A 26,798-nucleotide genomic window follows, 5' to 3' on the forward strand; every position below is an offset into this window, starting at 1 on the left:
CAGATACTAACACTGGCACATACACACAGATATTCACACTGACACATACACACACAGATACTCACTATGGCACATACACACAGATGCCCACACTAGCACCAACACACAGATACTCACACTGGCACCAACAAACAGATACTCACAAGGGCAGCTAAACACAGATACTCACAATGGTACCAACACACAGATACTCACACTGGCACATACACACACATATACTCACACTGGTACAAACACACACAGATATTCACACTGGTACGTACACACAGATACTCACACTGGCACAGACACACAGATACTCACACTGGCACAAACAAACACAGATATTCACACTGGCACATACACACAGATATTCACAATGGCACATACACACACAGATACTCACCCTGGCACAAACACACAGAGATACTCACACTGGCACAAACACACATATACTCACACTGGCACATACACTCAGAGATACTCACACTGGCACCTACACACACAGATATTCACACTGGCACATACACACAGATACTCACCCTGGCACAAACACACACAGATACTCACACTGGTACAAACACACACAGATATTCACACTTGCACATACACACAGATATTCACAATGGCACATACACACACAGATACTCACACTGGCACATACACACAGATATTCACACTGGCACATACACACACAGATACACACAATGGCACAGACACTCAGAGATACTCACACTGGCACCTACACCCACAGATATTCACACTGGCACATACACACAGATACTCACACTGGCACAAACACACACAGATACTCACACTGGCACATACACACACAGATGCTGACACTGGCACATACACACAGATACTCACAATGGCACATTTGCATACAGATACTGACACTGGCACATACACACAGATACTCACAATGGCACAGACACACAGATACTCACAATGGCACATTTGCATACAGATACTGACACTGGCACATACACACAGATACTCACAATGGCACAGACACACAGATACTCACACTGGCACATACACACACAGATACTCACACTGGCACATTCACATACAGATACTGACACTGGCACATATACACAGATACACTGGCACAAACACACACAGATACTTACACTGGCACATACACACAGATACTCACACTGACACATACACACAGATACTCACACTGGCACATACACACAGATGCTCACACTGGCACAAACACACACAGATACTAACACTGGCACATACACACAGATATTCACACTGACACATACACACACAGATACTCACAATGGCACATACACACAGATGCCCACACTAGCACCAACACACAGATACTCACACTGGCACCAACACACAGATACTCACAAGGGCAGCTAAACACAGATACTCACAATGGTACCAACACACAGATACTCACACTGGCACATACACACACAGATATTCACACTGACACGTACACACAGATATTCACAATGGCACATACACACACAGATACTCATACTGGCACAAACACACACAGATACTAACACTGGCACATACACACAGATATTCACACTGACACATACACACACAGATACTCACACATACACACACAATCTGACATGCATTGCAGCCACCTGTTAGCTTACCTTGAGGGTCTGGGCTGAGGCTTATGGGAATGAGCATTTAGCTGCTCACTCCAGCCTCTCCATCCTCCTCCTCCCCCCAGGGCTGTCTCTTGAGCTGGGAGGAAGTGACCTTCCCCCTCTTCCCAGCCGGCAGGAACTGCAGGGGCCGGTCAGGCTCTTAAAGGGCCAGGCACCCAACCGGCCCCTGCTCAGAATAACACCCACCGGGGCATTTTAACATATGTAATATCCTGGAAATCATTCACACAATCTGACACACATTGCCCGGGATATTACTCATGGTGTGCGGGTGTCCGGGAGCCGCATTAAATGGACCTACCGGGAGACTTGGGATGTCTGGGACCTACCGGGGGACTTGGGATGTGTGGTACCTACCGGGAGACCTGGGATGTCTGAGACCTACCGGGAGACTTGGGATATCTGGGACCTTCCGGGAGACTTGGGATATCTGGGACCTACCGGACAACTTGGGATGTCTGAGACCTACCGGGAGACTTGGGATGTCTGGGACCTACCGGGAGACCTGGGATGTCTGAGACCTACCGGGAGACTTGGGATATCTGGGACCTTCCGGGAGACTTGGGATATCTGGGACCTACCGGACAACTTGGAATGTCTAAGACCTACCGGGAGACTTGGGATATCTGAGACCTACCGGGAGACTTGGGATATCTGGGACCTACCTGGAGACTTGGGATGTCTGGCATATACCGGGAAACTTGGAATGTCTAAGAGCTACCGGGAGACTTGGGATGTCTGAGACCTTCCGGGAGACTTGGGATGTCTGGGACCTACCGGGAGACTTGGGATGTCTGAGACCTACCGGGAGACTTGGGATGTCTGGGACCTACCGGGAGACCTGGGATGTCTGAGACCTACCGGGAGACTTGGGATATCTGGGACCTTCCGGGAGACTTGGGATATCTGGGACCTACCGGACAACCTGGAATGTCTAAGACCTACCGGGAGACTTGGGATGTCTGGGACCTACCGGGAGACTTGGGTTGTCTGGGACCTACCGGGAGACTTGGGATGTCTGAGACCTACCGGGAGACTTGGGATGTCTGGGACCCACCGGGGGACTTGAGATGTCTGGTACCTACCGGGAGACCTGGGATGTCTGAGACCTACCGGGAGACTTGGGATGTCTGAGACCTATCAGGAGACTTGGGATATCTGGGACCTACCTGGAGACTTGGGATGTCTGGCATATACCGGGAAACTTGGAATGTCTAAGACCTACCGGGAGACTTGGGATGTCTGGGACCTACCGGGAGACTTGGGATGTCTGGGACCTACCGGGAGACTTGGGATGTCTGGGATCTAGCGGGAGACTTGGGATGTCTGAGACCTACCGGGAGACTTGGGATGTCTGAGACTTACCAGGAGACTTGGGATGTCTGGGATCTAGCGGGAGACTTGGGATGTCTGAGACCTACCGGGAGACTTGGGATGTCTGGGATCTAGCGGGAGACTTGGGATGTCTGAGACCTACCGGGAGACTTGGGATGTCTGAGACTTACCAGGAGACTTGGGATGTCTGGGACCTACTGGGAGACTTGGGATGTCTGGGATCTGCCAGGAGACTTGGGATGTCTGGTGTAGCGGATTGGTACCGGGCTGTCCCATGACATGTATGAGAATAAGTGTATTTGGTCATATGGCTGGTTTAATGTGTATGTACATGTATAGAAAGCATGGTATCCGGGTATAATGACAGTTAAATGTATGTAAAGAATTGTATTCCTCTAGTTGTTCGGTAGAATCATTCAAATAAAACAAGGGAATGAAACTACCGAACAACCAGACCACCCAGGAATGAGTGTGCCTCCAATTACCGTTTGCAACAATGTTGCAAACAGGTAATTGGCAATCAGTGCAGTGTGGTCTTTGTCCTCTGGGTGGCCGCCATTCGGGAAACAAACACGTGGCGGCGGCCATCTTAAACTACCGAACAGCGGTGTTTTGCCGTCGAGTGTCTGGAACTAAAATCGGACACTTGACTAGGCAAACACCGCTGAGACCTCCATACTTCCAGAAATTCGTATGGAAACTACCGAATGACCCGCCGTTCGGTAGAAAGAACCCCACAAACAAGGGAATTCATTCAAACCCTCTCCAGGCTCTATAACACAGGCAATTCGCCTGTTTTCATTCCCTTGTTTGTGACCGACCGCAGGGCCAAAATGCATGGAACTGTTTTCGGATACTTTACCCATGCGGTCGGTCAAATCTTTGGAACCCCATATCTCACGAACCATTCATCCGAATGGGCTAATTTTTAAGTATGTTGGTCCCCCAGAATAGAGCTATCTGGGGATGTTGGATTTGTGGATGTACCCCAAGTATTTAGGGTACATCCAAAACTCGGGGAAAACTGTGTACACAATAAGGGGATTATGATGCTAGAGGAGGGGAGAAGATCTGTGGGAGGTTACTACTTAGAGATTGGATAATGTCTTAAGTGATAGAACCTCCTCCCTTGCATGGGAGAGGGCTTTATAAGGAACTGTGGAATAAAGCTTGTCAGTCTACTCCTGAAACTGTGTGTCGTCCAGTTATTGGGATTGCGATGGGGATATTGCTGTATTACTTTACCTGCTGGAAACCTTGCCCATGGACTTAACATCACCTTGTTCCTGAGCCTCACTGGAATCTCTAGTGGAGAATAGCTGTGCAAGATCGGCTCTCCGCTACATTGGTTGGCAGCGCTGGGATCCAAACTCACAGAGGAACAAGCGTAAATGGAGTACGGATGGAGATTGATTTTTCTGCGCTAAAACGCTCCACGCTAAAGGACCTCCTAGAGGCAAGGGGTATACAAGCCAGCAATAAGAAGAAAGCAGTACTTGTTACAGAACTCATGGCAGAGTACAGAATGGAGGGCGATTCAGTTCCGGCACAGAGGGAGCCGGGAGGAACACCACAAGGATCGGAATTCCAGAGGCAGGTTCAGTTCAGGCTATCCTTTTATGGGGAAAACCCCCCAACAGAAATTGTTACCAGGACAATGGCCGAGGTACAAGAATTCATCCTAAGGACACAGGCACCAGAACAAAGCTCTGCAATTAATGTGCCACAGGAAGGTAAGCCTAAAATACCATACAAGGCTTTTAAAACATATGTGGAGGCAGAGGAAGATATAGACGCTTTCCTGCAAGACTTTGAAAGACTGTGTGCACTGCATAAAATTAACGCAGAGGACTGGGTACCTATTTTGGCCGGAAGGTTAACCGGGAGGGCAGCAGAGGCATATCGGACTGTACCTAATGACGAAATAAGGAATTACAGTAAAGTGAAAGAAATTATACTCGCCAGGTATGCTATAACACCCGAGGCATACCGGCGGAGGTTCCGGGATCTAAAGAAAACAGAGAAGGACTCGCACGCAGAGTGGGCATGCCGATTACAGGGGGCAGCGCTCGGGTGGGTGCAAGCTAGCAAGGCACGTTCTATGGAGGATGTAATACAAATGTTGCTGATGGAGCAGTTCTATGAGGGAGTAACCAATGAGGTCCAGGAATGGGTAAGGGACAGAAACCCTACTTCCCTTACCGAGGCGGCTAGGAAAGCGGATGACTACCTGGATGCACGCAGGTCACAAAAACCTGCAGCTCCAAAAGCAACCTTTAAAACATTCGGGGGAAACAACTACACCCCAGCTCCACCGAGACCGCTACCACCACCTCCACCACCCGCTGCACAGCCCCGGTTCCGACAACCCACCGCTGGCCCCTGTCATCACTGCCAGAAGTGGGGACATTATAAAAGGGAATGCCCACAGCTACGGGACCGTTCCACCTGGATTCGTCCAGGCCCACCTCCACCCAGGGCGGCCGCAGCCCACCACTACCAGGACCTAGTCACCACCCCATATGGTTCCGCAGTCCCCATTACTACTGTGGAACAATGGGAGGTACTGCACGAGGCAGATCCGGTCCAGGCCAATGTGGATAATCTACGGCACCATCGACAGACGGTATATCTGAATGGTACAGCAGTCCGGGGATTACGAGATTCGGGAGCCACCATCACTTTGGTACAGAGCCACCTGATTTCAGATCAGGCAAAACTGAACAAAACTGTTGCCGTCCGGGTAGCTGGGGGAGCAGTGTACCGGCTACCTACAGCAAGGGTACATTTACATTGGGGAGCGGGGGCAGGGGAAGTGGAGGTGGGGTTGATGCCACATTTACCGGCGGAGGTTTTATTGGGGAACGATCTGGGGAGGCTCACTTCTGCTTTTGAGCCCCAGTCACCCACCACAGGAGAGGTCAACCCTGTAGTCACCCGACAACAGGCCCGCACCCAGGACCACAACACACTGCCGGAGGTCCAGGTAAGCAACCCTACCCCCCCTCTAGAATGTGTCCCCTGGGCTCCACCTAATGAATTTGTAGCTGAAGTCGCAACAGACCCCACGCTTCAGGTGTATAGGGACAAGGTTGGCACGAGTTCCCCCGGGTCGGAGGGAGAGAAGTTTATCTGGGATAAACAACTTTTATACAGGGAAACAACCAAACAGATTACGGGGTTAGACCCGATAGCGAGGAGACAATTAGTGGTACCACAGCGGTACCGGGCTGAATTACTCCGGATAGCGCATGATATTCCGCTATCCGGACATCTAGGGGTTAGTCGCACCAGGTACAGACTAACCCAGAGTTTCTTCTGGCCAGGGATTAGCCAGGAAGTACGCAGATATTGCACGACTTGCGATACCTGCCAGAGAGTGGGAAAAAGGGGGGATCGCAGGAAGGCTAAACTTCACCCCTTACCCATAATAGAGGAACCTTTTAGCCGAATAGCGGTGGATCTGATAGGCCCCCTCAATAAAGTTAGCCCGTCAGGAAAACGGTATATTTTAACGGTCGTAGATTATGCCACCAGGTATCCAGAAGCAGTGGCTCTGACCAACATCCACGCTGAGACGGTCGCGGATGCCCTCATGCGGATATTCTCCCGGATGGGATTACCCAGGGAGATTATCTCGGATCAGGGTACCCAGTTTACCGCAGAATTCACCCAACACCTCTGGAGGATCTGTGGCATTAAGCCTATTATCAGCGCCCCTTACCACCCCCAGACGGACGGGCTCTGCGAACGATTCAATGGTACCTTGAAGCAGATGCTCCGAACCTTCGCAGAGACCCACAAGGACTGGGAACGATTCCTGCCGCACCTCCTATTTGCATACCGGGAGGTGCCGCAGGAGTCCACAGGGTTCTCCCCGTTTGAATTATTGTTTGGAAGGAGGGTCCGAGGCCCATTGGATCTTATTAGAGAGCATTGGGAGGGAGACCGGAGCACAGATGGCACTCCCATCCTACCATATGTGTTGGCCTTTCGGGACCGCCTAGAAGCGTTGACCAAGACGGTACGGGAAAACCTTCAGGAGGCCCAGACCCGCCAGCGTACATGGTATGATCGGGGAGCCAGGGACCGTAGCTTTCAGGTCGGGCAGAAGGTACTAATTTTAAAACCTGTCCGACATGATAAGTTACAGGCCGCCTGGCAGGGCCCATATAAGGTGGTGGAGCAAAGATGCGATACCACCTATATTATCGGCCCCTGCACAGGGACTGGGGGGCGACGCATGCTCCATGTGAACATGCTGAAGCCCTACCACGAGCGTACTGAGGAGGTAACCGCCATCTGTGCCCCTAACACGGAAGAGTTTGACAGCTTACCCCTCCCCGATTTGCTGGGGGATGGGCAGCTGTCCGGAGATTTAGGGGAGGTTACGCTGGGAGATCGGCTGAGCCCACAGGAGCGGATCGAGGTACAGCAACTATTGGAAGAGAAACGCGACACGTTCTCTAATGTACCTGGATACACGCCTCTGGCAACTCACCGGGTCGAGACCCCAGGGCAACTACCCATGCGCCAGACGCCATACCGCATTCCAGAAGCGGTACGGGCAAACATGCGTAAGGAGATCGACGAAATGCTCCAACTGGGGGTGATTGAACCCTCAGACAGTCCTTGGGCATCTCCTGTAGTCCTCGTACCAAAGCGAGACGGTACGACCCGCTTCTGCGTGGACTATAGGAGATTGAACGAGAAGACTGTATCTGACGCCTATCCGATGCCCCGGATAGACGAGTTACTGGACAGAATGGCCAGGGGCCAATACCTCACCACTATTGACTTGTGTAAAGGGTATTGGCAAATCCCCCTGGCCCCAGACGCCATCCCGAAGTCGGCCTTTGTCACCCCATTTGGCTTGTACCAGTTTAAGGTCATGCCATTTGGGATGAAAAACGCCCCAGCCACCTTCCAAAGGATGGTGGATCGACTCCTAGATGGATTCCAGGACTATACATGTGCCTACCTGGACGATATTGCTATTTTTAGCAATACGTGGCAGGAACACTTAGCTCACATCGGAGCTGTACTAGATAGGATAAGGGAAGCAGGTCTGACCTTAAAGCCGGCCAAGTGTAGTATCGGCATGGCTGAGGTACAATACCTGGGACATAGAGTAGGGTGCGGTAAACAAAAACCCGAACCCGCCAAAGTAGAGGCTGTAGCCCAGTGGCCCACCCCTAGGACTAAGACCCAGGTTTTAGCGTTTCTAGGGACAGCAGGGTATTACCGGAAGTTTGTTCCCAATTATAGCGCCCTGGCCAAACCCCTCACTGACCTGACCCGTAAGAACCTTCCCCGCCAAGTAAACTGGACCCCGGAGTGTGAGCAGGCATTCCAACAATTGAAAAATGCACTGATAAATGCCCCTGTCTTGGCAGCTCCCAATCCAACTAAACGTTTTCTTGTTCACACAGACGCTTCTATGTTTGGATTGGGGGCAGTACTGAGTCAAGTCGGGGCCGATGGCGGGGAACATCCAGTGGCTTACATCAGTCGCAAACTGTTACCTCGAGAAGTAAGCTACGCCGCCATCGAAAAGGAATGCCTGGCTGTGGTGTGGGCCCTAAAGAAGCTACAACCCTATTTATATGGACAGCCCTTTTCCTTGCTCACGGATCACAACCCGTTAGTCTGGCTGAACCGGGTGGCTGGAGACAACGCCAGGCTGCTGCGCTGGAGTTTGGCGCTACAGCCTTTTGACTTTAATATCCAGTACCGGCCGGGTAAGCAGAATGGAAATGCTGACGGGTTGTCAAGACAAACTGACTTAGAGAAATGATCCGTGAGCCCCCGGACATCCCCAAGCCGATCCGTGTTGGATCAGACTGTGTATGCCGGCTTGTGGGCAAGGGGGAGCAGTGTAGCGGATTGGTACCGGGCTGTCCCATGACATGTATGAGAATAAGTGTATTTGGTCATATGGCTGGTTTAATGTGTATGTACATGTATAGAAAGCATGGTATCCGGGTATAATGACAGTTAAATGTATGTAAAGAATTGTATTCCTCTAGTTGTTCGGTAGAATCATTCAAATAAAACAAGGGAATGAAACTACCGAACAACCAGACCACCCAGGAATGAGTGTGCCTCCAATTACCGTTTGCAACAATGTTGCAAACAGGTAATTGGCAATCAGTGCAGTGTGGTCTTTGTCCTCTGGGTGGCCGCCATTCGGGAAACAAACACGTGGCGGCGGCCATCTTAAACTACCGAACAGCGGTGTTTTGCCGTCGAGTGTCTGGAACTAAAATCGGACACTTGACTAGGCAAACACCGCTGAGACCTCCATACTTCCAGAAATTCGTATGGAAACTACCGAATGACCCGCCGTTCGGTAGAAAGAACCCCACAAACAAGGGAATTCATTCAAACCCTCTCCAGGCTCTATAACACAGGCAATTCGCCTGTTTTCATTCCCTTGTTTGTGACCGACCGCAGGGCCAAAATGCATGGAACTGTTTTCGGATACTTTACCCATGCGGTCGGTCAAATCTTTGGAACCCCATATCTCACGAACCATTCATCCGAATGGGCTAATTTTTAAGTATGTTGGTCCCCCAGAATAGAGCTATCTGGGGATGTTGGATTTGTGGATGTACCCCAAGTATTTAGGGTACATCCAAAACTCGGGGAAAACTGTGTACACAATAAGGGGATTATGATGCTAGAGGAGGGGAGGAGATCTGTGGGAGGTTACTACTTAGAGATTGGATAATGTCTTAAGTGATAGAACCTCCTCCCTTGCATGGGAGAGGGCTTTATAAGGAACTGTGGAATAAAGCTTGTCAGTCTACTCCTGAAACTGTGTGTCGTCCAGTTATTGGGATTGCGATGGGGATATTGCTGTATTACTTTACCTGCTGGAAACCTTGCCCATGGACTTAACATCACCTTGTTCCTGAGCCTCACTGGAATCTCTAGTGGAGAATAGCTGTGCAAGATCGGCTCTCCGCTACATCTGGGATCCTGTCATATACTAAAATGTTTAACAATAGATTGTGAAGTCTATTAAATTTCTCGTTATAGCCTTGCCCTAGCCTCGCACCCCAGACACAACCCTAAAAGGAATTGCGTCTCTGGATATTTGAGATTATATTAATTAATGGCTTGAAAAAAATCTTATTTTATTCATTGATTTCAATATTTACTGGGGTAAATAAACCACAAAATTAGGAAAAGCAGAAATGTTATAGTTATTCGTTAAAATAGCGGATTTGATTATTTTCCATTAAATTAACACTTTGACAGGCTATCACGCTTTCCATTTGCCACTTTTGGTCTGAAATAGTTAAGAGAAGCAAATGCTGAGAAACGTAAATGGCGCAAGACGGACATATGGAGAGGAAATCACAGCTGGGGGATCAGGTTATTGGCACAGATTAAAAGGTTTGCCTGAAGCAAATACTACAAACGCTGGAAATTGGACAAATATATACAAAACAGGTTATTTTAAGCATATTTATATAATGTTTACAATGCTACTTAATTTTACTTTTTTAAATATATGAAAAAATATTTACATTAAATATTACTTCATATAACCCTCCCTATTACTCCTCCTACTACACCATATAACCCTCCCTATAACTCCTCCTATTACTCCATATAACCCTCCCTATAACTCCTCCTATTACTCCATATAACCTCTCTATAACTCCTCCTATTACTCCATATAACCCTCCCTATAACCCCTCCTATTACTCCATATAACCTCCCTATAACTCCTCCTATTACTCCATATAACCTCTCTATAACTCCTCCTATTACTCCATATAACCCTCCCTATATCCCCCTATTACTCCTCCTATTACTCCATATAACCCTCCCTATAACTCATCCTATTACTCCATATAACCCTCCCTATAACCCCTCATATTACTCTATATAACCCTCCCTATAACTCCTCCTATTACTCCATATAACCCTCCCTATAACTCCTCCTATTACTCCATATAACCCTCCCTATAACTCCTCCTATTACTCCATATAACCCTCCCTATAACCCCTCCTATTACTCCATATAACCTCTCTATAACTCCTCCTATTACTCCATATAACCCTCCCTATAACTCCTCCTATTACTCCATATAACCCCCCTATAACCCCTCCTATTACTCAATATAACCTCTCTATAACTCCTCCTATTACTCCATATAACCCTCCCTATAACCCCTCATATTACTCTATATAACCCTCCCTATAACTCCTCCTATTACTCCATATAACCCTCCCTATAACCCCTCCTATTACTCCATATAACCCTCCCTATAACTGCTCCTATTACTCCATATAACCCTCCCTATAACCCCTCCTATTACTCCATATAACCTCCCTATAACCCCTCCTATTACTCTATATAACCCTCCCTATAACTCCTCCTATTACTCCATATAACCCTCCCTATAACTCCTCCTATTACTCCATATAACCCTCCCTATTACTCCATATAACCCTCCCTATAACTCCTCCTATTACTTCATATAACCCTCCCTATAACTCCTCCTATTACTCCATATAACCCCCCTATTACTCCTCCTATTACTCAATATAACCCTCCCTATGACTGCTCCTATTACTCCATATAACCCTCCCTATAACTCCTTCTATTACTCCATATAACCCTCCCTATAACTCCTCCTATTACTCCATATAACCCTCCCTATTACTCATACTATTACTCAATATAACCCTCCCTATTACTCCTACTATTACTCAATATAACCCTCCCTATAACTCCTCCTATTACTCCATATAACCCTCAATATAACTCCTCCTATTACTCCATATAACCTCCCTAGAACTCCTCCTATTACTCCATATAACCCTCCCTATAACTCCTCCTATTACTCAATATAACCCTCCCTATAACCCCTCCTATTACTCCATATAACCCTCCCTATAACTCCTCCTATTACTCCATATAACCCTCCCTATAACTCCTCCTATTACTCAATATAACCCTCCCTATAACCCCTCCTATTACTCCATATAACCCTCAATATAACTCCTTCTATTACTCCATATAACCCTCCCTATAACTCCTCCTATTACTCCATATAACCCTCCCTATAACTCCTCCTATTACTCCATATAACCCTCCCTATAATCCCTCCTATTACTCCATATAACCCTCCCTATAACTCCTCCTATTACTCCATATAACTCCTCCTATTACTCCATATAACATTAGTATAACTCATTCTGTTACTCCATATAAGACTCACTCCATATAACCCTCCCTATAACAATCCCAATTTCTCTCATCTCATTATAAATGACGGCCATTTGTTCTGCAATGCCGTGTCAATTATTGCGTTACGTGGCACGCGATCTCTGCAGGTTTAATCGGATTAGACAGCCTGCGTTATAACGGGCTATCAGTCGGCAGGAGACGGTGGCTGTGCCAGGTTGCTAAGCCCTGCTAATTAAACCGCGTGTCAGATTAGGAAACGTGCTGTGTTCGATGAAAGGAAAAAAATAAATATCTCACTGTCTTTCCACAGAACAACTTAACTTGACTGGAATGCATGGAAACTCTTTTATTTCTTAATTAACCTGTTCTGTCCATAAAATATCGCCTGTGGGGGGTTTATTCAATAAACTGTGATCTTTCGGGAAAAAAGGCAAATTTTGTGCCAAAATAACCAAACTTGAAAAATTCTCCATGCAGCAATGTCCCAGCTTTTATTTATTTATTTAAATTCTTTATTTTTGCATGCAGAATGAAATAAACATATAGGCAATGACATTTTCCCAGGCGCACATGATACAATAAAAATGTACGGTTGTGGTCGGAAGTGTCGATGGGACAGCACGTTTTAGGGCTGAGGGAAGGCATAAGATCCCAGCATGGAGGCCATCTCAAGAGGTAGGCCACTACCCTCCAACTCGCCAGTACTGTTGGTCTGTCGTAGATTAAGCCACAAGAGTGACCCAGTGGGGACTGGGATATCCCCCCCCCCCGGTCCAAAGGAGGGGGGAGTACGGGGCTCCGATCAACTAAGAGAGCCTGGCCGCCTCAGACGGAGAGATCGACCGCTTCTCCCGCCAAGAGCCCACAGGTCTTGAGTGATTGCAGGCCGCAATCGTTGAGCTGCTTAAGTGAGGAGACCCGGAATTCACTCCAAAGTCCAGTGAGTACCAAACGTGGGTCCAGTACAGGAATGTCTGGAAGTAGGGTATTATCCCTCTTAAAGTTGATTTAAAAGCAGTTTCTGGCTGGAGCTCCACTATTCTGTGACCATCTAGTATGGCTTCCAAACACCCCTTCCCCCAGCCTTTATTTTAACCTAAAAATTGGCTATTTCTTGGCCAATTCTCACCAGTTCCCAATTTAGTGTATACTACAACCCCCTTATAGATTTTGTAGAATAGCAACAATCATTTTGGAAAAATGTACAGAATCAGCAAAGAGGGTTTCATTTGATGATAAAACCCATGATATACCATGTCTAAACAGGTCTGGATGTAAAGACCAAAAAATAAATAAATATATCTTCTAGATTTTCTTATAATTTACTTTTTTTAATCCTAAAAGAAAATATTTTTTGCCATGAAACCTACTTTTTTCATATAAATATATATAGAAACAAAGTTGTAGAAAAGGATCAATGTGTTTCAGATTTCCACGTTACACGGTCTGCGTCAGGTAGAGCATTGTCGCGTGGGGTCATTCGGTCAACATTTAACCGAAAACCAACTCTTATTTTTGATAATGTGAAACAGACACAGGTCTAAGAAATGACAGCTGTGTTTTAAAGGTCGCCTTTAAATGACTAATTGGCATAAACGTTGTTATTTATCCAGCTGCCGTGTGGTAGAGTCGCCACTTTATTGCCAATAAAACCTGAAGGTTTGGTCCTTATCCCACCCAGAAACTGTCAGCTGAGACAAAATGTGGAACCACTTCTAGGGATCTGAGACAACTGGTAGATTTTATGAGATTTACTTAGCTTTCTGGAAGGCCAGCTAGATAAATCTCTAATTAATTACTAAATGTCTTCAGTGTAAAAGTCTTAACGCCCCAACATTTGATGTGTCTGCGACTTGGTGAACTGTAGCCCTCTTATGGTGAGCCTTGAACTTCTGTGAAATTATGTTGAAAGTTCAAGGACAGAACATCAAAGAAACCTATTTAGTTTGGTGGTGCGTCCAGTCCTTGGGCACTGCCGGCCTTAACTCATCGTTCATCGTGAAGAACAGACGCTATGCATGGGTTGAGACTTTTAAACTCTGCACCAGGTCCATATTTTTTTTTATGTAAAACCCGCAGCATCTTACAACCAGATCCCAGGGGGACATAATGGTTTATTTGAGAATTTACCAGGGACTTTCAAATTTAATTTTAACACAGACAAATGGGCGATTATACTAGTGTAGTACGCTGGAGTATTTTGGTCTAAAATTACACATTTTCCGGTTAGCTTCTAACAGTCCTAATATAGCAAATAACCATGAAAGTAGATAAATTTGAAAGAAATCTCCAATTGTCCGATTTTTTTTTATATTTGCTCTGAAATATGTATTTTCCCAGTTAATTCTTCATAACTAACAGTGGAGTGAATTAACCCTTTAGTACCTCCGATTTACCATTTTCTCCCTGCCCTGACACCTGCACGCTGCCTAGACTGTAATAAAATTGTGACCCATTGTACAGCGCTACAGAATCTGATGGCGCTATATAAATAATAAAATAATAATAATAATATATGGCTCATTTGTTGCTGACCCAGGCTTGAGCCCCAGTGAGGTCCTGAAAACCCCCGGGTCTGCTTTTTGAAACCTTTCATTACTATCCCTGAGTCCTCTAACATTGAGAGAGAGATAACACCTCCAATTCCATAATCTGTGACAGCAGCACTGTAATGCACCCACATGGAGGTAATTACACACAAGGCTATTCACAAAAGTGAGAATTCAAAGGGATTTTCACATTTAAGGCCAGAGTAGCCGAACGGAATGTATAGCTGTGACGGTAATCACCATCACTGGGAGCATAAGATGGACGCTTAGCAGGTCTCCCCAGATGACTCCTATGTTTAATATAGCTGTGACGGTAATCACCATCACTGGGACCATAAGATGGACGCTTAGCAGGTCTCCCCAGATAACTCCTATGTTTAATATAGCTGTGACTGTAATCACCATCACTAGGACCATAAGATGGACGCTTAGCAGGTCTCCCCAGATAACTCCTATGTTTAATATAGGTGTGACGGTAATCACCATCACTAGGACCATAAGATGAATCCTTAGCAGGTCGCCCCAGATAACTCCTATGTTTAATATAGCTCTGACGGTAATCACCATCACTGGGAGCATAAGATGGACGCTTAGCAGGTCGCCCCAGATAACTCCTATGTTTAATATAGCTGTGACGGTAATCACCATCACTGGGAGCATAAGATGGACGCTTAGCAGGTCGCCCCAGATAACTCCTATGTTTAATATAGGTGTGACGATAATCACCATCCCTGGGACCATAAGATGGACGCTTAGCAGGTCTCCCCAGATAACTCCTATGTTTAATATAGCTGTGACTGTAATCACCATCACTAGGACCATAAGATGGACGCTTAGCAGGTCTCCCCAGATAACTCCTATGTTTAATATAGGTGTGACGGTAATGACCATCACTGGGACCATAAGATGGACCCTTAGCAGGTCTCCCCAGATGACTCCTATGTTTAATATAGCTGTGACGATAATCACCATCACTGGGACCATACGATGGACGCTTAGCAGGTCTCCCCAGATAACTCCTATGTTTAATATAGCTGTGACGATAATCACCATCACTGGGACCATAAGATGAATGCTTAGCAGGTCTCCCCAGATAACTCCTATGTTTAATATAGCTGTGACGATAATCACCATCACTGGGACCATAAGATGGACCCTTAGCAGGTCTCCCCAGATGACTCCTATGTTTAATATAGCTGTGACGATAATCACCATCACTGGGACCATAAGATGAATGCTTAGCAGGTCTCCCCAGATAACTCCTATGTTTAATATAGGTGTGACGGTAATAACCATCACTGGGACCATAAGATGGACCCTTAGCAGGTCTCCCCAGATGACTCCTATGTTTAATATAGCTGTGACGATAATCACCATCACTGGGACCATAAGATGAATGCTTAGCAGGTCTCCCCAGATAACTCCTATGTTTAATATAGGTGTGACGATAATCACCATCCCTGGGACCATAAGATGAATGCTTAGCAGGTCTCCCCAGATGACTCCTATGTTTAATATAGCTGTGACGATAATCACCATCACTGGGACCATAAGATGGACGCTTAGCAGGTCTCCCCAGATGACTCCTATGTTTAATATAGCTGTGACGATAATCACCATCACTGGGACCATAAGATGAATGCTTAGCAGGTCTCCCCAGATAACTCCTATGTTTAATATAGGTGTGACGGTAATAACCATCACTGGGACCATAAGATGGACCCTTAGCAGGTCTCCCCAGATGACTCCTATGTTTAATATAGCTGTGACGATAATCACCATCACTGGGACCATAAGATGAATGCTTAGCAGGTCTCCCCAGATAACTCCTATGTTTAATATAGGTGTGACGGTAATCACGATCACTAGGACCATAAGATGGACGCTTAGCAGGTCTCCCCAGATAACTCCTATGTTTAATATAGCTGTGACGGTAATCACGATCACTAGGACCATAAGATGGACGCTTAGCAGGTCTCCCCAGATAACTCCTATGTTTAATATAGCTGTGACGGTAATCACCATCACTGGGACCATAAGATGGACCCTTAGCAGGTCTCCCCAGATGACTCCTATGTTTAATATAGCTGTGACGGTAATCACCATCACTGGGACCATAAGATGGACCCTTAGCAGGTCTCCCCAGATGACTCCTATGTTTTGGTCACCCTGTGCAATTATAGGTGCACCGTGTGGATTCTGTGTTAAATATTTTGTGTGATCTCATACTGATGCGGTTTACCAACCAGGTGGATTCGGCAGTGGAGCCTCTGCAGCGCCACTTGTTGGTTGTTAAGATCTTTAAACAGCTTAACGCACTTCCTGAATAGTAAGGCTCATTTATTTGCATATTTGTGTAATTTGCATATTATGGTTTCTGCAGGCAGGGACATGTTTCATGTTTGTCATTGTCTTACCCGCCCCTTTATAAGTATGTGGTTGTGTTATTATGGGTTCCTGTATGTTTCCCCATATGATTTGGTTATATGTATGAGATTGAGTGTGTCGCCCTAAGTGTAATGTAATGTGGATAGAGCTTAGTCCTGAGTGACAATAAAGCACTGTGTGTTATTTCTATTGGGGACTGTGTGTCCTGTGGGGTTTGTTCAGGGATGCCAGTAACAGTTTCTTTGGACCTGTTGGCTGGCCGGATTGGGCCCTAAATCCTGGGATAAGTTAACTAACAGATAGGCCTGAGAGTCACAAGTGCAATATCTGTTGATAATGGCCTGAGACACCTTCCTGGAAGGACAGCGCTGCAGCCTGGTCCAAGGTGTAGGAAGTCCTCAGTGATTCTAGTCAAGCTTTGATGACTGGTGTGGTGATTAATACAGCGTGGTGTGGGGTTTAATACAGCGTGGTTTGGGGTTTAATACAGCAGGTGTGGTGGTTAATACAGCCTGGTGTGGTGGTTAATACAGCCTGGTGTGGTGGTTAATACAGCCTGGTGTGGTGGTTAATACAGCCTGGTGTGGTGGTTAATGCAGCCTGGTGTGGTGGTTAATGCAGCCTGGTGTGGTGGTTAATGCAGCGTGGTGTGGTGGTTAATGCAGCCTGGTGTGGTGGTTAATACAGCGTGGTTTGGGGTTTAATACAGCCTGGTGTGGTGGTTAATACAGCAGGTGTGGTGGTTAATGCAGCCTGGTGTGGTGGTTAATACAGCGTGGTGTGGTGGTTAATACAGCGTGGTGTGGTGGTTAATGCAGCCTGGTGTGGTGGTTAATGCAGCCTGGTGTGGTGGTTAATACAGCGTGGTTTGGGGTTTAATACAGCAGGTGTGGTGGTTAATACAGCCTGGTGTGGTGGTTAATACAGCCTGGTGTGGTGGTTAATACAGCCTGGTGTGGTGGTTAATACAGCGTGGTGTGGTGGTTAATACAGCGTGGTGTGGTGGTTAATACAGCGTGGTGTGGTGGTTAATACAGCGTGGTGTGGTGGTTAATACAGCGTGGTGTGGTGGTTAATACAGCGTGGTGTGGTGGTTAATGCAGCCTGGTGTGGTGGTTAATGCAGCGTGGTGTGGTGGTTAATACAGCGTGGTGTGGTGGTTAATGCAGCGTGGTGTGGTGGTTAATGCAGCGTGGTGTGGTGGTTAATGCAGCGTGGTTTGGGGTTTAATACAGCCTGGTGTGGTGGTTAATACAGCAGGTGTGGTGGTTAATACAGCCTGGTGTGGTGGTTAATGCAGCCTGGTGTGGTGGTTAATGCAGCCTGGTGTGGTGGTTAATGCAGCCTGGTGTGGTGGTTAATGCAGCGTGGTTTGGGGTTTAATACAGCCTGGTGTGGTGGTTAATACAGCCTGGTGTGGTGGTTAATGCAGCCTGGTGTGGTGGTTAATGCAGCCTGGTTTGGGGTTTAATGCAGCCTGGTTTGGTGGTTAATACAGCAGGTGTGGTGGTTAATGCAGCCTGGTGTGGTGGTTAATGCAGCCTGGTGTGGTGGTTAATGCAGCCTGGTGTGGTGGTTAATGCAGCCTGGTGTGGTGGTTAATGCAGCCTGGTGTGGTGGTTAATGCAGCCTGGTGTGGTGGTTAATGCAGCCTGGTGTGGTGGTTAATGCAGCCTGGTGTGGTGGTTAATGCAGCCTGGTGTGGTGGTTAATGCAGCCTGGTGTGGTGGTTAATGCAGCCTGGTGTGGTGGTTAATATACCATGGATTAGGGTTAATATAGATGGTGTGGGGCAGGGCTCGACAAATCCCAGGCGCCAGGTCGCTGTGGTGGCCAGGAAATTTGACCTGGCGTCTGGGGTTTTTCCGGTCCAACCCCCGAAGTGACCGGCTGCCGGACAGCAGAGGCGGGCAGTCGGATCACGGAGGGCTGAGGCCGGCAGGCGGCTGACAGAGAGAGGGGGAGGCCGTCTCCTGTATTGCTAAGGCAGGTATGGAGGGAGGTGGGCGGCTAAGGAAGGGAGGGAGGAAAGAAAGGAGGCGGGCACGCAGCTCATGAAGAGCTGTAGGAGGCAGGCGGCTGACTTACTGACGCGGCAAGGGAGCTGTAATCACTCTGCTCTGCATCCCTATGGGGTACATTAACGTAGGTGCTGCACATTGTCAAGCACTGACCCAGGAAGCACCTCTAGAGGCCGTCTGAGTGACTGCCGCAAGAGGTGTCACCAGGCAGCAATGTAAACACGGCCTTTTGTCTGAAAAGTCAATGTTTATATTGAAAAGTGTTCAGGGACGGGATATAGACTTCAGAACAACTACATTAAGCTGTAGAGGTTCTGGTGACTATAGTGTGCCTTTCAGAATTAGATTTTTGTTGTTGATTTAGCTGGCTCCTAGATTCCAAGCAAATTTGTCAAGCCCTGGTGTGGGGTTAATACAGTCATGGACGGCCAACATCGTCGCTGTTATCTGAGCTCTGACACTCTGTCAGTGAGAGCCCAGAATAGCTCTCTCCGTGTATTTAACTGAGGATTTTTATAAACTGTTACTGTGATTGGGTGTTACGATGTCACACGGCCGTATAAACACACACACTCCTGGCCAAGAGATTGTATATAGATACACAGAACGTGAGACAGCGCTGAAATATTCTGGGATGGCTGGCAGGATTCTGGCAATAAAATCTTACTTATACCCCATGGAAGAGTTTAAACATGCAAGAGAGACACTCCGCACTCCAAACAAGATTAAAGATAAGGAACGGGCTGATACGATGGGCTGATTAGCTTTTATTTATTGTCACAATTGGGGAATCGTGTGATAAAATGGCCCTCAGTGTTAAATCAATAATAGTACCACTGCTTATAATGGAGACCTTTACACAGACTCGCAGTTATCACAATTCACACAACCTTCTACGACGGCAACTCTCCAACTCCTGCAAACATGCATGTGGCTACTATGATGCACATATTGGCACATGGTACCAGCCAAGGTTACACATCCGTGTTTCGTTGTATTGGTCTTTACAAAATGTGTTTTGTGGGAATTAAATGTTTGTCTTGTTTACCTGTACAGCGCTGTAGAACATGTTGGCGCTATATAAATAATTGTACAAGTTTTCTGATCTGGATCCAATGCTCAGTCAGGTTCCCCATCAATTTCATCTCTAAATAAGTCTTGCCTAGTACCCCACCAAATGCTGATACACAGACATCAGGACACCTACCTCTCACCTCCTAATACACAGACATCAGGACACCTACCTCTCACCTCCTCCTAATACACAGACATCAGGACACCTACCTCTCACCTCCTAATAAACAGACATCAGGACACCTACCTCTCACCTCCTAATAAACAGACATCAGGACACGTACCTCTCACCTCCTCCTAATACACAGACATCAGGACACCTACCTCTCACCTCCTCCTAATACACAGACATCAAGACACGTACCTCTCACCTCCTCCTAATACACAGACATCAGGACACGTACCTCTCACCTCCTCCTAAAACACAGACATCAGGACACCTACCTCTCACCTCCTCCTAATACACAGACATCAGGACACCTACCTCTCACCCCCTCCTAATACACAGACATCAGGACACCTACCTCTCACCTCCTCCTAATACACAGACATCAGGACACCTACCTCTCACCTCCTCCTAATACACAGACACCAGAACACGAACCTCTCACCTCCTCCTAATACACAGACATCAGGACACCTACCTCTCACCTCCTCCTAATACACAGACATCAGGTCACCTACCTCTCACCTCCTCCTAATACACAGACATCAGGACACCTACCTGTCACCTCCTCCTAATACACAGACATCAGGACACCTACCTCTCACCTCCTCCTAATACACAGACATCAGGACACCTACCTCTCACCTCCTCCTAATACACAGACATCAGGACACCTACCTCTCACCTCCTCCTAATACACAGACATCAGGACACCTACCTCTCACCCCCTCCTAATACACAGACATCAGGACACCTACCTCTCACCTCCTCCTAATACACCGACATCAGGACACCTACCTCTCACCTCCTCCTAATACACCGACATCAGGACACCTACCTCTCACCTCCTCCTAATACACCGACATCAGGACACGTACCTCTCACCTCCTCCTAATACACAGACATCAGGACACCTACCTCTCATCCCCTCCTAATACAGACATCAGGACACCTACCTCTCACCCCCTCCTAATACACAGACATCAGGACACCTACCTCTCACCTCCTCCTAATACACAGACATCAGGACACCTACCTCTCACCCCCTCCTAATACACAGACATCAGGACACCTACCTCTCACCTCCTAATACACAGACACCAGAACACAAACCTCTCACCTCCTCCTAATACACAGACACCAGAACACGAACCTCTCACCTCCTCCTAATACACAGACATCAGGACACCTACCTCTCACCTCCTCCTAATACACAGACATCAGGTCACCTACCTCTCACCTCCTCCTAATACACAGACATCAGGACACCTACCTCTCACCTCCTCCTAATACACAGACATCAGGACACCTACCTCTCACCTCCTCCTAATACACAGACATCAGGACACCTACCTCTCACCTCCTCCTAATACACAGACATCAGGACACCTACCTCTCACCTCCTCCTAATACACAGACATCAGGACACCTACCTCTCACCTCCTCCTAATACACAGACATCAGGACACCTACCTCTCACCTCCTCCTAATACACAGACATCAGGACACCTACCTCTCACCTCCTAATACACAGACATCAGGACACCTACCTCTCACCTCCTCCTAATACACAGACATCAGGACACCTACCTCTCACCCCCTCCTAATACACAGACATCAGGACACCTACCTCTCACCTCCTAATACACAGACACCAGAACACGAACCTCTCACCTCCTCCTAATACACAGACATCAGGACACCTACCTCTCACCTCCTCCTAATACACAGACATCAGGTCACCTACCTCTCACCTCCTCCTAATACACAGACATCAGGACACCTACCTCTCACCTCCTCCTAATACACAGACATCAGGACACCTACCTCTCACCTCCTCCTAATACACAGACATCAGGACACCTACCTCTCACCTCCTCCTAATACACAGACATCAGGACACCTACCTCTCACCTCCTCCTAATACACAGACATCAGGACACCTACCTCTCACCCCCTCCTAATACACAGACATCAGGACACCTACCTCTCACCTCCTCCTAATACACAGACATCAGGACACCTACCTCTCACCTCCTCCTAATACACCGACATCAGGACACCTACCTCTCACCTCCTCCTAATACACAGACATCAGGACACCTACCTCTCACCTCCTCCTAATACACAGACATCAGGACACCTACCTCTCATCCCCTCCTAATACAGATATCAGGACACCTACCTCTCACCCCCTCCTAATACACAGACATCAGGACACCTACCTCTCATCCCCTCCTAATACACAGACATCAGGACACCTACCTCTCATCCCCTCCTAATACAGACATCAGGACACCTACCTCTCACCCCCTCCTAATACAGACATCAGGACACCTACCTCTCACCTCCTCCTAATACACAGACATCAGGACACCTACCTCTCACCTCCTCCTAATACACAGACATCAGGACACCTACCTCTCCCCTCCTAATACAGACATCAGGACACCTACCTCTCACCTCCTCCTAATACACAGACATCAGGATACCTACCTCTCACTTCCTCCTAATACACAGACATCAGGACACCTACCTCTCACCTCCTCCTAATACACAGACATCAGGACACCTACCTCTCCCCTCCTAATACACAGACATCAGGACACCTACCTCTCCCCTCCTAATACAGACATCAGGACACCTACCTCTCACCTCCTCCTAATACACAGACATCAGGACACCTACCTCTCCCCTCCTAATACAGACATCAGGACACCTACCTCTCACCTCCTCCTAATACACAGACATCAGGACACCTACCTCTCACCCCCTCCTAATACACAGACATCAGGACACCTACCTCTCACCTCCTCCTAATACACAGACATCAGGACATGTAACTCTCACCCCTCCTAATACAGAGATATTAATTTACTGTCTGATCCATTCTCTAATACCAGGATTTGTACCTTATTTTTTCTCCTGGGCGAGGTCTCTTCTTCTCGATTCTTTTGGTTGAAATGTTCAGTTCTTGCTGTCTGTGGCCCATGGCAGAGAGCCGGTCTGTGCTAGGGATGCCAGTTTGCTGGTGCCCAGTGCTGGCCAGTGTGAGGGTTGTGTTGTGTTTGGGAACTGAAAGTCTTTTCCCATGTTTTCCAGCTGTGTGCCCATCCAGGATTTTAGACTTTGGGAGATCTATGGCCCCAGCCAGGCACAGGAAAACACCTACACTCATACTTAGGAGAACACTCATACTCAGGACCATCATTGTGTGTCTCATCAAACTCAACTCCTAGCACATCTGGACTGGTACTTTGTGAAGAGTGAGTGTGAGAGGGAGTGAGTGAGTGAGTGAGTGTGAGAGGGATTGAGTGAGTGTGTGTGAGTGGGTGCGAGAGGGAGTGAGTGTGTGATAGGGTGCATGGAGTGCTATATAGGGGACAAAGGATAGGATCAGAAACTAATTCAGAAAATAAAAAAAGCTGAAGCAGGGAGTATGAGTGAATGAGGACAGTGTGTAGTCTCCCCGTCTGCAAGTCCAAAGTTAATTCCCACTTGTGAGATGTGTGAGAATTCCCTTCTATTCTCACTCCCCCTTATAGTCATTCTCTCTCCCCTTCGCCAATAGAAGCCTGCTCTCCCCTCAGCCCCTCTCTGCTCTCCCCCTCCAGCCCTGCCCCACCATGCAGGGGGCACTCACAGCTACAGGTGTCCAGGAAGGTGTGACTAGTGTGTAGAGTAGTATGGAGTATGTCAGTAAGCCTGGGTTAGACTAAATGTATCAATTTATAAATAAAACAAAATGTACAAACTGTTTATATTTTATTATAAACACTGTATGCCCACTATCTGTACCTCTCTGGGGATTACTCACTAAGCAGTGAGTCGCAGCAAATAGAAACGGAATAATACGATTTCGGTTAAACCAGCCATGCTGAGACTATAGTGAATGAGAGAATTCATTATTTACTATCGAATAAACCCAATTATCGACAGTATCGCCATTTCATTCTCTCACAGAGAGTCGTAAAATTTGATTTTTTAAAAACCTGTTTATTTTATAAAATAAATATTATATAGCCTAAAAAATATAGTAAATAAATTATAAATAAAATTTTCAAGTTTTTTAACCCAAACTTGTGAACAGGGCCATTAAAAATAATTAATTATTCTAATTATTAATCCTATTAATTCTAATATCTAATATTAATGAAACAAGGAACTATGGGTCAGTCAGGGTCCATACAATGCCACACACGGACACACCATACAATGACACAGGGACACTCCATACAATCACACACGGACACACCATACAATGACACAGGGACACTCCATACAACCACACACGGACACACCATACAATGACACAGGGACACTCCATACAATGACACAGGGACACTCCATACAGCCACACACGGACACACCATACAGCCACACAGGGACACTCCATACAATAACACAGGTACACTCCATACAATGACACAGGGACGCTCCATACAATGACACAGGGACACTCCATACAGCCACACACGGACACACCATACAATGACACAGGGACACTCCATACAATGACACAGGGACACTCCATACAACCACACAAGGACACTCTATACAATGACACAGGGACACTCCATACAACCACACACGGACACACCATACAGCCACACAGGGACACTCCATACAATAACACAGGGACACTCCATACAATGACACAGGGACACTCCATACAACCACACAGGGACACTCCAACCACACACGGACACACCATACAGCCACACAGGGACACTCCATACAATAACACAGGGACACTCCATACAATGACACAGGGACACTCCATACAACCACACACGGACACACCATACAGCCACACAGGGACACTCCATACAATGACACAGGGACACTCCATACAGCCACACACGGACACACCATACAGCCACACAGGGACGCTCCATACAATGACACAGGGACGCTCCATACAATGACACAGGGAAACTCTATATAATGAGACAGGGACACTCCATACAGCCACACAGGGACGCTCCATACAATGACACAGGGACACTCCATATAATGACACACGGACACACCATACAGCCACACAGGGACACTCCATACAATAACACAGGGACACTCCATACAATGACACAGGGACACTCCATACAACCACACAGGGACACTCCATACAACCACACACGGACACACCATACAGCCACACAGGGACACTCCATACAATAACACAGGGACACTCCATACAATGACACAGGGACACTCCATACAACCACACACGGACACACCATACAGCCACACAGGGACACTCCATACAATGACACAGGGACACTCCATACAATGACACAGGGACGCTCCATACAATGACACAGGGACACTCCATACAGCCACACAGGGACACTCCATACAATGACACAGGGACACTCCATACAACCACACAGGGACACTCCATACAATGACACAGGGACACTCCATACAGCCACACACGGACACTCCATACAATGACACAGGGACACTCCATACAATGACACAGGGACGCTCCATACAATGACACAGGGACACTCCATACAGCCACACAGGGACACTCCATACAACCACACAGGGACACTCCATACAGCCACACACGGACACACCATACAGCCACACAGGGACGCTCCATACAATGACACAGGGACGCTCCATACAATGACACAGGGAAACTCCATACAATGACACAGGGACACTCTATACAGCCACACAGGGATACAACCACACATGGACACTCCATACAGCCACACACGGACACACCATACAATGACACAGGGACGCTCCATACAATGACACAGGGAAACTCCATATAATGACACAGGGACACTCCATACAGCCACACAGGGACACTCCATACAATGACACAGGGACACTCTTTAGTGCCAGGAATATGGCTTTGTATTCCTGGCAGTTTAGTATCCCTTTAAATGAACACGATCTGCTCAAACACCTCAAAAAAACAAACATTTCAAATGAGCAGAGGTTACCACAGTGATGGAGTTTAAAGGACCACTCTAGGCACCCAGACCACTTCAGCTTAATGAAGTGGTCTGGGTGCCAGGTCCCTCTAGGATTATAAACATAGCAGTTTCAGAGAAACTGCTATGTTTATATTAGGGTTAATCCAGCCTCCAAATCCTCTAGTGGCTGTCTCACTGACAGCCGCTAGAGGCGCTTGCGTGATTCTCACTGTGAAAATCACAGTGAGAGAACGCAAGCGTCCATAGGAAAGCATTGTAAATGCTTTCCTATGCGACCGGCTGAATGCGCGCGCAGCTCTTGCCGCGCATGCGCATTCAGCCGAAAGGGAGGATCGGAGGCGGAGAGGAGAGGAGGAGGAGAGCTCCCCGCCCGGCGCTGGAGAAAGAGGTAAGTTTAACCCCTTCCTCACACCAGAGCCCGGCAGGAGGGGGGCCCTGAGGGTGGGGGAACCCTCAGGGC

General features: G+C 47.3%; 1 protein-coding gene across 1 annotated transcript in view; it reads right to left on the reverse strand.

The window, feature by feature from the left end:
- The window catches only part of LTBP4 (latent transforming growth factor beta binding protein 4), a 197,227-nt gene extending 173,363 nt beyond the window's left edge, over positions 1-23,864 (reverse strand). Inside the window, exon 1 of the mRNA XM_063431084.1 lies at positions 23,291-23,864. Within this exon, the coding sequence (XP_063287154.1) occupies positions 23,291-23,601 (311 nt within the window). The 5' untranslated portion in view covers positions 23,602-23,864. The remainder of the gene's footprint in view (positions 1-23,290) is intronic.
- Between the last annotated feature and the right edge of the window lie 2,934 nt (positions 23,865-26,798).

Source organism: Pelobates fuscus, chromosome 9, assembly GCF_036172605.1.
Source record: "Pelobates fuscus isolate aPelFus1 chromosome 9, aPelFus1.pri, whole genome shotgun sequence".
NCBI classification, from domain to species: domain Eukaryota; kingdom Metazoa; phylum Chordata; class Amphibia; order Anura; family Pelobatidae; genus Pelobates; species Pelobates fuscus.